The 16,736-nt window shown below is 38.5% G+C and overlaps 1 protein-coding gene across 5 annotated transcripts in view; it reads left to right on the top strand.

The window, feature by feature from the left end:
- Window positions 1-16,736, top strand: part of GRM8 (glutamate metabotropic receptor 8) — a 777,053-nt gene that overhangs the window by 354,610 nt on the left and 405,707 nt on the right. For all 5 annotated transcript variants that reach the window (XM_079152225.1, XM_079152227.1, XM_079152223.1 and 2 more), the window contains exons 4-6: window positions 5,519-5,654; window positions 6,450-6,604; window positions 7,729-7,866. In XM_079152225.1, the coding sequence (XP_079008351.1) occupies window positions 5,519-5,654; window positions 6,450-6,604; window positions 7,729-7,866 (429 nt within the window). The remainder of the gene's footprint in view (window positions 1-5,518; window positions 5,655-6,449; window positions 6,605-7,728; window positions 7,867-16,736) is intronic.

Genomic DNA, 16,736 nt, shown 5'->3' on the forward strand with positions numbered 1-16,736 from the left:
CCTTGTATCAGTGAGAACAAACTATAAAGCCACCCCACAGATGAATAAACTAAGGCTTAGGCAGGATTCTCACTCATGGCATCCTGATAAAACTATTTTGGGAGGCAGAGCCCATTTCATGATAACTTCCTCTGAAGCATTATGAGCCACATTTTCTTTATTTCTTTTTAATTACATTCATTTTTAAACACATATGCAACCAGCTGTTTTTGTACTCAACTGAGAGTTCTGTGGAAGTTGGGCTGTCTCATGTATACTTCTGTATCCCAGTAGCACCTGTCTCAAGTTTTGCATTTATTCATTCAACAAATATTTGTTGAAGTATCTATGTACCAAGCATGGTATTAGGTCCTGGGGGCATGATGGTAAATGTGAAAGACAAGGTTCCGTAATTATGGAGTTCTAATGGAGGGAGAGAGAAGAAAAAAATAAAATGAAACAATATACTTATTGTGGTTGCTGTAGTGTCAAAGTGAAGTAGAAGACAAGGGGCCTCAGGAAAGTCTTCTGAGGACACACATTTACAGAAATGATTGAGAAGTTTTGATGTTAGACTTGTATGCTGGAGAAGTTTAAGTCAGTTCTATAATCTGCATGAGTCTTATGCATTTTAATTAAGTTCTTAATACTTATAGAAATATTGTATTTATGAATCTGTCAATTAGATTTACAAAGGAAAACCTGCTGAGTTTTTCAAATGAGTCTTTAAATTTACTTTATCTTATTCATCAATCATTTGCTGCCACTTAACCATTAAGCTGCAGGCACAGTCAGGTATGAATGGGCAAGATGACAGGAAAAGTCTGGACATAGAATTGGATAGCTCTGACTTAGAATAGACTTTGAATCCAGTAGCTCCTGCCAGTGGTTGATACCAGTGTTTCTGTCTCCTACTGAGAAAGATGGTGACAATACAAATTTTATTCTGCTGCCATTAGACACAGCAGTGGTATAGTAGTAGTTGGGACTGGAAAGAAGCCAAGGTTTGTGTTGTAGAGCAAAGTATTCAGTTCAACAAATGATCTTTAATTATTGTTAATAATCAAAAGGAGAAAAATTGCACAGGCTCCAAGACTCCAAGGAAACCACACAATAAATTCTGGAAAACAACCAATTATAAATTCCTCGATAAAACATTTTTTTTCCTAAGTGCTAAGCTTTAAAAATTGCTTCCCCGCCCCCCCCCCCCCCCCCCCCCCCCCCCGCAAAGAACTGGCCACACCTTCAGAACAGGAAAGTCAGTGTCTCTTGAATTATTCACAATCAGTAATCTTTCAGACTGAGACATGGAAAAATGGATGCAATATACAAATTGCCCTTTGATGAAGGGCAACTTCTCTTCCTCCCACCCACTTGAGGAAGTTAAATCATGATAGAGTTTCTTTAAAAATTAAACAGATGTTGAATATTATATAGAAAATGCATCTTTGATTAGGACTGAGTATTTGGATGAATTTCACTGTATTTTTTAAAAAAATTCTAACAGTATATAATAACAGTTTACTTGAAGTTATGGGATTATTTGGGGGGATAACAGATTTGTCAATTTTTTAGTGGATCTTATGTTGTTATCTTTCATTGTTATCTAATTTTACACTCTTGTCTGGCTTTTCTTATGTGCATGTCTTGTCCTTCAGTTATCTAACTGGGACTGGTGATCTTTTGAATGTCTGTAGCTCCTGAAACACTATAGACCATGAATGCTTGTGAATGACTGAACTGCCTGACTGTTTGACTGATATAAAGATAGCATGTGTGAATAAGTTGCAGAGATAAAGAAAGCACCCTGATCTCCAAACTCCAATCACTTGAGATGTAATCAGTCTAAACTGAATAAAATATCCGTAAGGTACCCAACAGCAGCATGCTGTGTGCAGCAGGTTCACCATAATTATTTGTTCAACTGAAATAAATTAATTGTGCAGTGTCGTTTTCCAAGAAAATGCAGATTGGCCAATCTAACAAATATAAGGTGAAGAGAATGAATAGAAAACAGTGAAATGGATTTAGACCAAGTAAATCCAATCTAATTCAGCTTTTTACAAACAAAAATGGCCAAGAGATCCTAAGTGAATAAAGTAATCAGTGAGTTCAGACAAAACTATAGGTCTGGATTGCCTGTTTGCCTCATCTAAAATAGTCATAATGAAATTTTTCCAAATTTCATTTCTTCTGACTTTGGAGTCAGAATAGTAGCCACAGAACAATACTCAGGATATCATATGTCTTTAATGTAGCACTTAAGTAACTATGGCAATTTAATTAAAAGGGCAATCATATTTTGAAACAGCTATTGTTCCTTAGAGAGTAGTAAAGTTTTGGTGTTGCATTTCTGCAGTGAATTAATGTTTCCACTCACCTTGTTTGTGGATTTTTAAAGAAACTATACATGGTTTTAAACATGCCTCTAGATTGTGTTCCAAAATGTTCTCAAAATACACCACCCTCCCTCCCAGTCTCATTCCATAGCTCCCTCTCCAAAGTGGTCATTCGTTAGAGCTCTGTCACCTTTGCGATTGTTGATTTAATATCAGTTGCATGATGTTTCAGGTTTCCCTTTTCTTTCCTTACCTCCAGACCCACTTTTTCAGTTTGATATTCCATAGGTACTTTGATGCCTACCTGTCTTGAATCGAAGTGCTGCTTTTCTCTTCCTTGTACTTGCTCAATCTCTTAGGTTTCTTGTTTATTTAATCATCTCATCACACAATGGGTCACAAAGACCAAATCCCTGGAGTCATACTTGTTAGTTTCTCATTGCTTCACTTACTTACATCAGAGCAATACAAACCCCATCGATTCTAAGTCAGAAATTGTACCTGAGCTCCATCTGCTCCTCTCCAGCCCCAGTAGCCAGGGTTGCCTGTCACCATTTCCCTCTACCGAATAGAATAACTTCCTCATTGCCTCTTGTTCTTTCCACTTTGGGCTTCCTTCTACATCAGAAATCTACATCCATTTTTCTGCCATGAAATGCAATGTTCATGATGTGTTTTAGGGGCCACTCAAGGGCTGATGAAATAGAACCATTTAGTGAGGAAGTTAAGCACTTCACTCAGACTCATCCCCAGCCCCATAAAGCCATGCGTACTTTGGCCTCTATCTACCTTTCATCATTTCTCATACTTCTCTCCTCTTCTCTCATTGACTCTGCTGACTCTAACTCTTAACTCTTTCATGCCCTTTCCCACACTGTTCTCTACCATTCTTCCATTCTTTTTGGCTTAGCTATATTATATAACTTTTGGGTAAATTTTGCTGAACACTCCTCAAGCTAAGTTGTTTCCTTGCTTCTTATGGGGCTTTTCTTAATTCATAATATAATAAATGTCACATTTTTGTTTGCATTAGGCCTGATTTACCCACTGTATTTCTAAACTCTGTGAAGGTAGAGATCATGTCCATTTTATTCACCATTGCATGCACAGCCCTCATGCGGTACCAGGCAAATACTGGATATTCGATAAATATTTACAGAAGAGATGAATTAATCATCCCAACCATTAATGGTATGCTAGTTCACTGCAGGCAGCGGCATGGCTCTATCTGTGGATTGTGAGAAATTCCTGTCCCTAAAGAGCATATTGTAAGCTTAGTAAGAGCAGTTCCATTACAGAATAGTTTTGAATGCTCTCAAACTTTAATAAAAATAAGCATTTAGTAATGTAGCACTGGAAGTCATTTATTACTGCCATATACAATGTCTGATCATACACACTGAGGATCCATTGTCAACTGCCAGACTTTTCTTCTGTGTACGGCCACCTCATTTTCATCCTAAAGCATGAAGTCTGCTATGTAATTCTCTTACTTATGACCTTTATATAGGTTCTTATTGTTTTCAAGATAAAAATCTAAATTATTTAATGTCTTAGTTCATTCAGGACACTGTAACAAATTACCATGGGGTGGATGGCATATAAACAACAGAAATTTATTTCTCATGGTTCTGGAGGTTACAAGTCCATGATCAGATGCCAGCATGGTTGGATTCTGATGGGGTTTCACTTCCTTATTCATAGACAGCTGCCTTTTGCTTTGTCCTCACATGCCAGATAGTGCAAGGGAGCTTCCTGGGCTCTTTTTGATCAGGGTACTGATCCCATTCATGAGGGTTTCACTCCTATGAACCAGTTCCCTCCCAATCAGAGTGAGATTAAGTTTCAACATGTGAATATTCAGTCTATAGCATCTGGCATGACTAAAAAGTTATTCTTAATCCAGATCTGGTTATTCTTTCTAACCTCAACCCAGCCAGTTTCTACCATAGGCCGTAATCAAGCTAGGCTTTTTCATACTTTGAGCTCTACCATGAATGCCCTGTTTTATATGGATGTGCGTTTCCTCTTTAAAATCCAGCTCTTTCATGCATTTTTGTTATTCCTTCCTGGGTTCCCAGTGCATAGCATACTCTGTTAATTGTATGGTTTACCACCTATCCAGGGTTACATATGAAATGCTTATCCAGCAGACTGAATGGTATCTCCTGTACTAGACTGTGCAGTTCCAGTGTCAAGTCCGATTCATGGTATTTAATGACATTGACTAATAATGGGTAACTAAATATATTGTCAATTGTTTGAAAGTAAATATGTCTTTGCCCAGTGAAGCGATGATATAAAGGGTGATGTAATTCTTGACTGACTAAAAAAATTCCTGTTTAAACCATAGTGCAGTAGAAATCTATTGTTAATATTGCTTTCTTTTCTAGTATCAGAATATGTTTTCTTTATGCTCCATGGAAGTCAGAGAAACCTCTTTCTTTTACTATCCCAGTCCAGAGGAAGAGAGGTCTTCTAAAATTTTCTCTTTGGCCTCTCATTGCCTTAGCAAACGAGATCCAAAGAAAAATTTCTTCTTTTTCTTCCTTTTTTTTTTTCTTCCCTTCCTTCTTTCCCTCCCTCTTCCTTTTTTCCTTCCTTCCAATTGGATGGGATTTCTGCAATTTGATTCTCTGGTGGTGTCTGGCACCTGTCTGTGTCTCAGAGAGCCTTGGAGACTACTTGTCTCATAACACATCATTACCCTGATGCATGAGAATCTTGCTGCAATACTATTAGCAATAAAATGAAATTAACTTTAAATGAGGTCTACTAATAAATAAAAGTAGCAAAAGGACCTTGATACTTAATAGGGGTCTCACCTATAAAACATACTCAGACTTTTTATTAATTCAGTCACTTGTCCTTTGGCTTTCTATTAAGTACATGTACACAGTCCTCTCCCTTCCACTCCTTGACTCTCATCATGCATCATGTACAGCTTGGTTTTCTTATGTACATCCATAAAAAGAATGTTTAAATTTGGAGAAAAAATTCAAATTCATGTATGATTAAGTCATTAATGCCCCTTATTTGATTCATATATTGTAATACAAACATGATTGCTTTTAATAGGTAAGTGACACGTTTTGAGAAACAGTATCTTATACTGAATCATATGCTTTTATAAAGTAGTTGTCTTCATTAAGTTTTAATTAAATACATGCTCTTTCTGAATTCCCATATTTACCCCACAGGTGGTGTTTGTATTGCTCAGTCACAGAAAATTCCACGTGAACCAAGACCTGGAGAATTTGAAAAAATTATCAAACGCCTGCTAGAAACACCTAATGCTCGAGCAGTGATTATGTTTGCCAATGAGGACGACATCAGGTGCTGATTACTTTTCTTTTGTATGAAGAATCACATTTGTACCCCACATCCTTTTCCTACATATTTCATGTTCGGTGTCAAAACTTGTGGGATTTCACTGGAATTGCCAGGTTCCTGGTTTTGCTGCACATCTAATTTCCACATCTTAAATGCCTATAGAGAAAAGCCTAGAACTGAATGAGATAAATAAGGATGATAGACAGAGCCATGGGAATGGGGTTAAGGATAAGGCTAATTAACATGTGCTGGAGTTAAGGCTCTGCTATATTTTCTTTAGGAGATGATAAGACTCACACAGTTAGAATGATTGACTAATTGTTTAACATTGACCTGAGTGTATTTAGCTTCATCAAACTGGTTGTCTTAACTTTCTATTGCTATTACTGCATACCACAGTCTGGGTAGTTTATGAAGAAAAGAGGTTTATTTAGCTCATAGTTATGGAAGTTCTAGAGGATGGCACCAGCATTTGTGTGGCATTCTGCTGTGGACCTTCCTGTTGGGTCAAAACATTGGGGAGGCCAAGACAGAGAAACTTTTTGCTTGACTCTCTCTTCTCCTTATAAATCCCCTTCTGCCATCATGGGAGCGATACCTTCATGATCTCATCTAACCCAGATTACCTCCCTCAAACCCTGCCTCCAAATCATTAATATACAGCTTTGGGGATTAAGCTTCCCACACCTCAAATTTGGGGGACATACTCAAACCATGACACCAGTCTTGTAATATTCATAATTGTAGAATTTTTTGATAAAAGTGGTGTATTTGGGCTTTTTGTTTTTATTCTTACAGGAGGATATTAGAAGCAGCCAAAAAATTAAACCAAAGTGGTCATTTTCTCTGGATTGGCTCAGATAGCTGGGGATCCAAAATAGCACCTGTCTATCAGCAGGAGGAGATCGCAGAAGGGGCTGTGACAATTTTGCCCAAAAGAGCATCAATTGATGGTGAGGATGCGCCACAGAGCATTTGTTTCATTCCAATTGAACCAAAACATAAAGTCAAGGTCAGAGTATTATAGAATAGTAAAATGTGCCCATTGTTGATGACTCTGAATAGAACGTTTAGTCCTTAGAGCAGAATTGTCAATACAGTAGCTTCACGGTTACTGTAGCCATTAGATTATTTTTCTAATAGATAACATTACCCACTAGAAATTTTTCTGTGAACAAAACAGTACCCATTAGATTTTTTTCTTTAAGGAAACAGAAGCAGTTATCCTTAGGTATTTCCATGTTAGTGGTTACACTTTTAAGTTTGCATATTTTCATGGGTATAATATGAGGGTTATAGCCATATAGTTGAAGGGAGAGTATTTGATTTATTAAAAGAAAAAAGATACAAGGTTCTAGTTAGAACCTGTGGATAAACAAATGCATCAGGAAAGATTTGGAGGATTCCTGAAATAGATTCCATCTCCCAAGTATTTTTCCAAATGGTCTTGATGGTGACTACGGTTCCTACTTCCATCATGATCTTTTGGAGGAAAACGTTGTTTCCAGGCAGTCTGCCTTCAGTGAGGTGGTTACCTGATCAAACTAACACTTCAGCGTACTTACCTGCGATTCCATAAGATCACCTTAGCACTGATTGCTTTATTGAATTGACTAAAAATGGAACATGCAGGAAAGAGAAATTTTGAAATGGGTAGAGACATAGGAAAGTCTGGAACATTGATCCATGCTAGGAGAGGGTAGCGAGAGGGGAGAAAGAATTTTAAATTTCTGAGTTGGGTCCGGAATATTCATGATCCTGCTCATTGGCTGTGGCCCTGGGAAATCCAGAGTAGGGGGAGAAGTTATAAAGATGACAGCCACCTTAGGCTTTCCTGCTGTATGCATCCCTGGAGTCAGGTGCTAAGGGTGGGGATGGAGATACTGTCCACTGATCCTCCTTGACCTGTGCCATAAAGGAATCCTTACTTCTGGGCTGCTAGCTTTTCCTTGTGTGTTACATACATATAAAAAATTTCACACATCAATCATAGCCTAATATCTATTTAAACATTCTGATGGTATCTAGTTTTGACTTTCAAAGAATATTAAAAGCGTACCTTTCTTCTTTCAAACAGGATTTGATCGATATTTTAGAAGCCGAACTCTTGCCAATAATCGAAGAAATGTGTGGTTTGCAGAATTTTGGGAGGAGAATTTTGGATGCAAGCTAGGATCACATGGAAAAAGGAACAGTCATATAAAGAAATGCACAGGTAGCCTCTTAAATATTTTCAATGCATTTGTTTTAGCATAACCTGGGAAATGAAGTTTTTTCCAATGTGAATGATGAAGAAGGTGTCTTCTGCTCCCCAGGGCCTCTCGTCATCATTCCCAGCAGGGCTGAGCATGAGCTGGTGGTTCAGTGAGCTCAGGTTTGCTCACTGGTTCTCACTGTCATCAACAAGTATTTACTGAACATACTCCATGTGGGCAGCTCTGGGGTATTACAGTTCTATTCGAGTAACATTATTAAGTGTCTACTTCAGGGAAAACACTCTGTTAGGTTTGATGGGATATAAACACATAAATAAGATGCAGTATTGCTCTCTAGGAGTTCAGGATGTAGTGAGAATGATGGTCATAAGTTGCTATAGGACAGTGGCTTTCCACTGTTTCCATCCATGCCCCCTATGATGTTAGGCTGTTATTTTCTATCCAAGCACAGTACCAACCCTAAAGCAACTATGAAATTTTGATACTTTATTTTTCTATTGCTTGTAATTAAAAATAATAATGACATTGTTCATTTTTAATGTTATAATGAAGCTGTATTTATTTGCAGATAACATGATTGTGTACATAGAAACAACTGTGCGATCTTAAGAATTACTTAAGAATTACTTAGCTAAGTAGTAAATTTAGCAAGGTTACAAATACAAGAGTAATGTAAACATCCATCTATAATATATGTATTAGAACCTAGCACACTGAAAATGATAAGGTCTATCATTTATAGTAGGATGAAAAGGCCTAAAATTTAAGGGATAATTGTAACAAAGACATGTTTTAGTCAACATTTTTACCACTGTGACCTCATGACCTGACAAAAACAACTAGAGAAGGAAAAGTTTTTTGGGGGGCTCATGGTTTCAAGGTCTTAGTGCTAGACCACAGACCCCCCCAAGGAACACACCTCCTCCAGCCACATCCTACCTGCCCACAGTTACCATCTAGTTAATCCCTATCAGCGGATTAATACACTGATTGGGTTAAGACTCTCATAACCCAGTCATTTCACCTCTAAGCTCTCTTGCATTGTCTCACACATAAGTTTTTAGGGGACACCTCACATCTAAACCACAGCAATACATAAATCCTGTACACTAAAAACTACAAACCTTGAATGTGTGTTTTATTAAACCATTCTCTCCTTCATCTCATCCCTTTCTTGCATGTTTTGATATGTCAATTGCCTGTACCTCACTCCCTTTAGAAATAGCTGTTCAAATAAATGAGGGCATAGCTAAATGCTGGAGGAGACATACAATCAGAGAGAAGATGAAGATGTGAAAATAGGTGTCAGACTGTAAAGGAATCTGACTTCAGGCTCCCTGTGTGCCAGGTTCCGTTCAGGAGCAGAGGTGAGAAAAGAGAGACAAGATCCGTGCTCATGGGGATTGAGTCTGAATGTGAGGGGAGATAGATACTAAATATGCAAACATGTAAATGAACAGATACTTCCAGATGCTGAGATGTGCTTAGGAGAAATAAAGTAAACATAAAAAGGGGGCTGGATAAAACTGGGAGAGAGGGTGCTATCAGTCTGTGGGATCTGAGAGGGTGGTCTAGTAGGTGACAGTTGAGTCCTTGTTACCATGTGAAGTTGTCAACCATGTGATGACATGAGGGCAGCACATTCCAGGATCCAGGACTGGAATGAGTCTCTCATTTAGAGTACAGAGAATAAAAACGGTTCTGAAAGCTGTAGTGAGAGTGAGTCATGATTGAAAAGGAGATTAATGACGGATGAAGCTAAAGAAATAGGTCATGAATGGTCTTGAAGTTTTTGTTTTGTTTTGTTTTCCCTACAAGTTCTAGAGTTGAGAAGTTTGGACTTTATCTTATCTGTAAGAATAACTTGGGGCTTTTCATCCAGAGAACTACTCAGATACCTGAGCAATATATAAATATTTCAAAAATAGTTTAAAGAAGCTATTTCTGGCAGAAGTGTGAGGAAGATTGGAATTCAGGGTGTTGGGAAGGAGCAGGTCAGGAAGGACTCGTGCAGGAGTGCTGCAATGGGCCATCCTTGCCTATAAGAGAGTGAGTCTGGGGTGGGTCACCCAGGATAGATGCTCTAGTAGGTAGTCTTTATAGTACATGGTGGGTGATTAGCACTGGGGTGGGAATGGTAAGTGTTGGTGGTTCTGAACATTAAACTTCTATCAGGGAGCTCTGGGAAAATGGTGGTGTAATTAGTTAAAAGAATGCAGCCGAATGAATAGTAGTTTGGGAACTAGCTTCAGATTGGTTCTCACATAGCCCTGTGGAACTGCCCAGCAGGTGGCAGCAGAAAGTCTGGGACCCCACAGAGAGTTCACTAAAAAATTCAAATTAGGGAATCATAGATAGAAGTTTGGAGATTAAGGACAAGGACAGAGATACCATTTCCATAAGGGACTGAGAAAAGGTGGGGAATAATGACAGAAGCCTCAAAGGAAGGAGTCAGGAAAAAAATTAAAAAACAGAATAGTGGGGCTGGCAAGGGTGATGTTACCTCTAAAGAATGGAATTTGGTGAGGGAAAGGACACATGCAAATATGTACATAACCAGAGGGGAAGATTCGGTGATCAAAAACTAAATTTGTACTTAGGTATTAAGGAAGTTCAGAAAATATATGACTGTAAATTCAAGTTGTAAAATCCAAAGCTTCATGGAAGAGGTGTGTATTTGATAATAAGAAGGATGTGGAAAGATGCATCCAAGATGAAGGAGAAGGTGGGTCTGCAGGTCACAGACAAGGAGGTGTGCAAAAAAACAGCAAAGAGTTCCAGTTGTTGGAGAAGAGGATGCAGATTAGGCAATGATGGAAAGTAGAGAGGTGAATTTGCAGAAGATTTGTAAGGAGAATTTACCCAAGAGGAACATGTGTTTTTCACTGAGACCTATTTTTACACTGTGCTTCTGAGTCCCGATCAGTATTGTTTGGTCTTGTTCACATCCTATAGTTTACACTATAGTAATGAAACCATGCCAGTTCATGAAGTGGATGAACTAATATGTATGTATGAATGAACTCATATGTGTATATGTAACTGTAGGAAGTTAATTATTAAACAATCACCTAACTTTTTATAGACTATTTGTAGAATAATCAGTTTCTCCAAACAAATATTTTCTAAGAAAGTGAGTATTTTTAGTCAACTTTTTCACTGCTGTGACTAAATGATTTGAACAGTACAATTGTAGAGGAGGAAAGGTTTACTTGAGGGCTCACAGTTTCAGAAGTCTTAGTTCATAGAAGGCAGGCTCCATTCTTGGGGCTGAACATCATGGTGGGAGAGTGTTGCGGAGGGGAAGAGGAAGGGAGGGAGGGAGGGAGGGAGGGAGAGAGAGAGAGAAAGAGAGGTGGGGAGAGGGGGAGAGGGGGAGAGGGGGAGGGGGAGGGGGAGGGGGAGGGGGAGGGGGAGGGGGAGAGGGAGAAGGAGAGAGGGAGAAAGAGGGAGAGTGGGAGAGAGGGGGAGAGGGAGAGTGGGAGAGTGGGGGAGGGGCAGGGGGAAGGGGAGAGACTCCACTCTCCACAGACAAACTATATACCCCATAGCCATGCCCCAATTCCCACCTCCCCCAGCCACACCCTACCACTTCAATTAATCCCATCAGAGATTAATTCACTGATTGGGTTAAGACTCTTACAACCAATCATTCCTCCTCTGAACCTTCCTGCATTGGATCACATGTGAGCTTTGGGGGGACACCTCACATCCAAACCACAACAGTGAGGTAAGTAACTATACCGGTAGCATCTGTAGATGGCACACACTGAATACTTATTTCAGGTGTAAATACTGAACTGGTTGTTGTAGGATTCAGACTTGGTGGCAGGTCCGCTTTAGATTCCTTTGATTTATTTGGGTGCTGCTGTAATTGTGACAATTTGTCCAATTAGAACTATTTCCAGTGCAATGAAAATGGTGTTTACAGCAAGTGCTAGGGCAAAGGCACCCTTAGGGAACTGGGTCAGTAAACAGATTTTCATGCAAATTCCATTGTGGAAGATCCTGAAATAACTTGTTTCTGGGTAGAAAACAAATAATGAGAAGTTCTGTTTTTTTTTTTTTTAAAGAAACACATGAAAGTTCCCAGATAGTACAAGAAGAAATTTGTGTCCCAAATTACCATAACACTCAACTTTCATCTCTGTTTGGAGGAAGGAGGGAAAGTGATCTAGCATGTTAGTGGTCAAACACACTTAAGAGAAAAAATAGGTATTCATTAGAAGAGGTGTCTTGAGCTTGATATAATTGTTAAATTAACTGGAAAAGTCCATGCTTAACCACCTATACTTGGGAAAAGGAGCTCTCTGAGAACAAGATGTCTACAAGGCCCTTTTTCCTCTGCATTTAGAGCATCATTTGTGGTTTTATTTGTTGAGTAGGATTTTACATTAGGCCATTGTAATCTGTGATTGTACTTATTTGCTTCCATTGGGGTCAATGCTGGCAGTATATTTACATGGATAAGAGAGTGCTTCCCAGCAGGGTAGGGTTTCTGTCTTATTAATTTTTGGGAGACAGAACATCTTCAAGCAGTGAGGAGCATCCTCTTCCTAACATTAATTCGGTTCAGACAGTTTTCTGAGATGACTTCCCCCCTAGAATCTCAGGAAAGCTTTCAGAAAGATGTGATTGTAGTGCTAACTTTTGATATGCTGGCCAAATTCCAAGTGAGGTAATTCCTACCATCCACTTAGCTATTTATGTAGTTATTATTGCTTCTGAGAGCTGCTGAGTTCTGAAAGCTACCGCGACTTAATCCTACTTAAAATTCCCTTTGTCTTTCTCAAGAAGAGAAAATGGGCTCTTTTGTACTTGTTATCAGCGATGAGGGTGTTGTTTCCTAGATGTTTATCTGACCTGTCCCTCCCCCATTCTACCCTCAGCTTTAATGCCTCTCCACTCCCCAAAACTGACACTCTCAGGCTCCCCGAGATGTGTCTTCCCATCTCCCTGTCTTCACACATTTTCCACACACCTGGTCCCCAGCCAGGCCTCTGCCTCAGCTTCTCTTGCACTGCCCCCTCCTTTTTATTTCTTCCTTCCTGTCTTTTTTCTTATGGTCTCTTATCTGACACTGTTTTGTCCAGCAAGACTCTTGTTGGCAGTGGAGAGGTTTTCTTCAGAGGTGTCACCTGACTCTGACATTCACATTTCTTCTCTAATGAGGAGCAGGTAGTGAATTTTACAGGGGATCTCTCCACCAGGAATTGTAAATAGCTCTGCCTTTATCAAAACATCACCCTACCCAAACCCAGTCGATCCTATCAGTTCCATGTACTACCTTAGAACCTCCCTTTGTTTTGCTCATCCACCCTTCCATCCATTCATCATCCATTCACTTGTTGATTCATTTTAATAGATCGCCCTGTGCCAGGCAGCATGATGAAGCTACGGAGACAAACAACAGCCCCCCCCCCCCCCCCCCCCCAGCTCTCAAGGAGCTCACCAAGATGTACACACTATCTTATTGAAATTGAAGTGCTTTCCTGACCCGTTGGGTTTCCATCCTCAGCCAGGAGGCTAGGACACTGCAGCTTAGCCTGCATACAGCTAACACTCAGATACTAAATGGTGGTGAGCATATGCTACACGAAATGGCCTATTGATTCTTATTTATGATGATAGAAATAGTGGTAATGGAAAAAGCAATGCACAAATATGTTTCTACCCTCAAACAAGCGATTTTGTCAGTGAACCAAATAGCAGGCTCAATAATTAGCTCCTAGAAAGGCCTGTCAGTTTATTTTCTAGTGCCAGAGTAACTAGATAACTTTTCAGGTGTAGCTACCTCTCAGCTGTCCTCTATTTGCTTTGGAAAGCTATGAAAGGTAGAACCTGTCCCCCTTTACCCAGGACTCATGGCAACCCTGGAATGAATTGGGTAGTTAACAATGGGGATAGATTTCCACAATTTGATTTGGTGATTCGGAATGAAAGGAAATCAAGATAATCTTCCCTGAATTAAAATGTGTTCTGGCATTCCTATTTGTCCCCTTGCCTAGAGTAAAACTGTTGGGGGTGGGGAGTTGTCTGTATATTAGCACTACAAGGTAGTCATTGGCACACATGCTCCTGTTCTTGGCAAATAAATAGCAAACAACAACAACAACAACAAAAAATAACCCAGGATGACTATTTATGCCATTTTTTGGGATTCCATATTGAATTTCAACAGGTGCATCTGAGATGACAAATCAGACATTGATTTCAGGCAGACTAGATTTAGAGCTGGGATGTAAAATCAAAATCATGCTCTAATCTTCTAGATGAAGAAACTAGAAAACAGAGAAATAAATTATTATTATTTTTTTTTAAAAGTCACTGTTAGTCTCCGAGCTGCAACTAGAATCCTGGTCTCTTTTATTTGAATTTGTCCTTGACATTTATATTCTCAATTTATTTTTATCAGTAGGTACTGCAGATTTTTTGTCACCTCGTTTAAAAGTAATTTTTATTTGCTCTTTATGCTTCTTCAAGTAGGACACAATGTGTTGAAGAATTTGAAAAGCACTAGCTATAAAGCAAAACAAAAACAACATATTGGATGGTTGTTACCTAATCCTACAGAAAATGGTAAATATTTTAATGTTCTTCATATTGATTTTCAATTATATATGTGGTTTTTGCTAGTGAGCTTGGAATAGCATAAACCTTTTAATCCAGTTCTCTACTTCCCAGTCATTTATAAGGGTAGATGTAGGACTACATTAAGGAAAAGAAAATAAGAGAAGCTATCAACTTTCAACTTCTAAGCTCTTAGTGACACTGAATTATAGCAATTCTCTTTGCTAAATTTTAGTTAGTTCACTCATTTATTCAATACCTTAAAGGAAAAAAAAAAAAAAACCCACCCTGTCTTAAAATACAGTTTGGCAAAAACTGTAATGTATAATAGCATTTCTAAACCTTCAGCGAACACACAAATCACCCAAGCACCTTGTCAAAATGCAGATTTTGATTTTGTAGGTCTGGGGAAGCATTCCATATTTCTGACCATTTCCTAGGTGACCTGGATACCAATGAGCTTTGGGCCACACTTTTCAGTAAAAGGGGATTTGAGAGTTAGCTAACAGCAATAGCAATAACACCTGAAACTTAATTAGCAGAATAAATAGTCACCTGTGCCAAGGATTACTGATAAACTCAAGGTGTCTTACATAGGATCACCTAAATAAGACTTTAAATATAAATCATCAAATGCAAAATTCTGCAATCAGTAGCCTGCGTTTTATATACTATCTTTGATAAGTATTTAGATCAGTAAAGTAAAGTGTATAGATATAGTAATTTGTGCTGGTGTATGTGCATTGTGAGTGTGTGTGTGTGTGTGTGTGTGTATGTGTGTGTGTGTATTTTCTCATTAGGAAATTTGAAAGAGGGAAGCTTAATTACTAAATTTAAAGAAATGTACATAGATGCACCTGTATCTCCAAAATCTGCAAAGTAGATTGCAAAGTTTGCCAGGTCAAGAACCAAAAATATTCTGAAAACTCAAGAAACTACTTTTAGTCATAAATAAGCATAGAGTAAATAAGTTAGAGGCCTATAGAGATCATTTAGCTCAATTTTTCCATTTTGCAAAAAAAGAAATTGAGTCCCATCTGGCCTAGGTGAGTTGTCTAAAGCCCTTCAGCCATCTGAAGGTGATGGTAGGACTGAATCTGATTTGATGCTTGATACTTTCCTTGCTTCTTTCTTGTTTGGAAGACACTTCCCAGCATAGGGCCGATTGGCACTGACTTCTTCCACTCTTTTTCTTGGTATAGTGGTCTGAATGACTCCGAATGGGCATCCAAGATTGTTTTACCTCCTTGTGGATCTCCTCAACTGCTAAGGGTCATATTGATACTCTTAGTGTAAAGGGACACAAATCCTGCTAGAATTGAGGAAGCAATAAGAGTAAGCTTCAAGGCTACATCAACTCTCTCATTTCTCAGGTATAACTTAAAATAGAAAAATGCCCATCCTTCAGAACAAAATAAAAAATTTAAAAATCTCTGCATTCCTATCTGCAAAACAGACTTTGGCATTAGCATGGTTGAGTGGGAGTTGAATGTACTTGGACGTACTTGGATGATCTCTGGAATATTACACAGAAGGACTCAAATGGAAAAGAGAACATGGGTCACCATGTGCCTAGTAAGCATTTCTCAGAATCAGTTATTTGAAAAAAACAAAACAAAACAAAATAGGGAGGCTCTGGATCAGTGAGTATTACAGAAGGGATTGGAAAAGAACAGAAACTTAAGAAATTGTCTTCTTGTCAGTGGTTCCACACTAGTTGAGAGGACCAATTTATTAAAACCAAGCCAAAGCAAACACACAAAAAGAATATATGGTTGGTTCAATATTAGGATGATTTGGTGTGTCCTACCCCCCAATAAAGTACAAAGCAGATAAATACAAGGTGCTCATTATTTATACTACAAAGGAAATACTTTTAGTATTTTAAACCCTACTGAAATCTGAGGGAATCCCATAGATATTATAAGGGGATGAACTAAAAGAGAATTACCCCAAACTGTTAGAAACATGTCTAAACAAAAGATCTCCTGACTGAACAAAGAATTGGATACATTAAAACAAAGGAAACCTAAAATAAAGTATGATCTCAGTTTAGTAAGGCTAATTGAGAAAACCTACTTGAGTGTCGTGATTAATTTTTGTTTACTTAGGACATTTGTTAGATTCTATATTGCACTAAACATCTCTCAAGGAAAGTATGTTTTATGAAGGCAATAGGTAGAAAAATGAAGCAATTAGTCTGTTAGTCTAGTAGGCAGGGCTTGCTTCTTCAGAACTTAGTATATGCTTAGCATTATGTCTTTTAGTTAATTGGTTAATAATGATGACCAAATAGTTC

Source organism: Sciurus vulgaris, assembly GCF_902686455.1.
Source record: "Sciurus vulgaris genome assembly, chromosome: 8".
In the NCBI taxonomy this organism is placed as follows: Eukaryota; Metazoa; Chordata; class Mammalia; order Rodentia; family Sciuridae; genus Sciurus; species Sciurus vulgaris.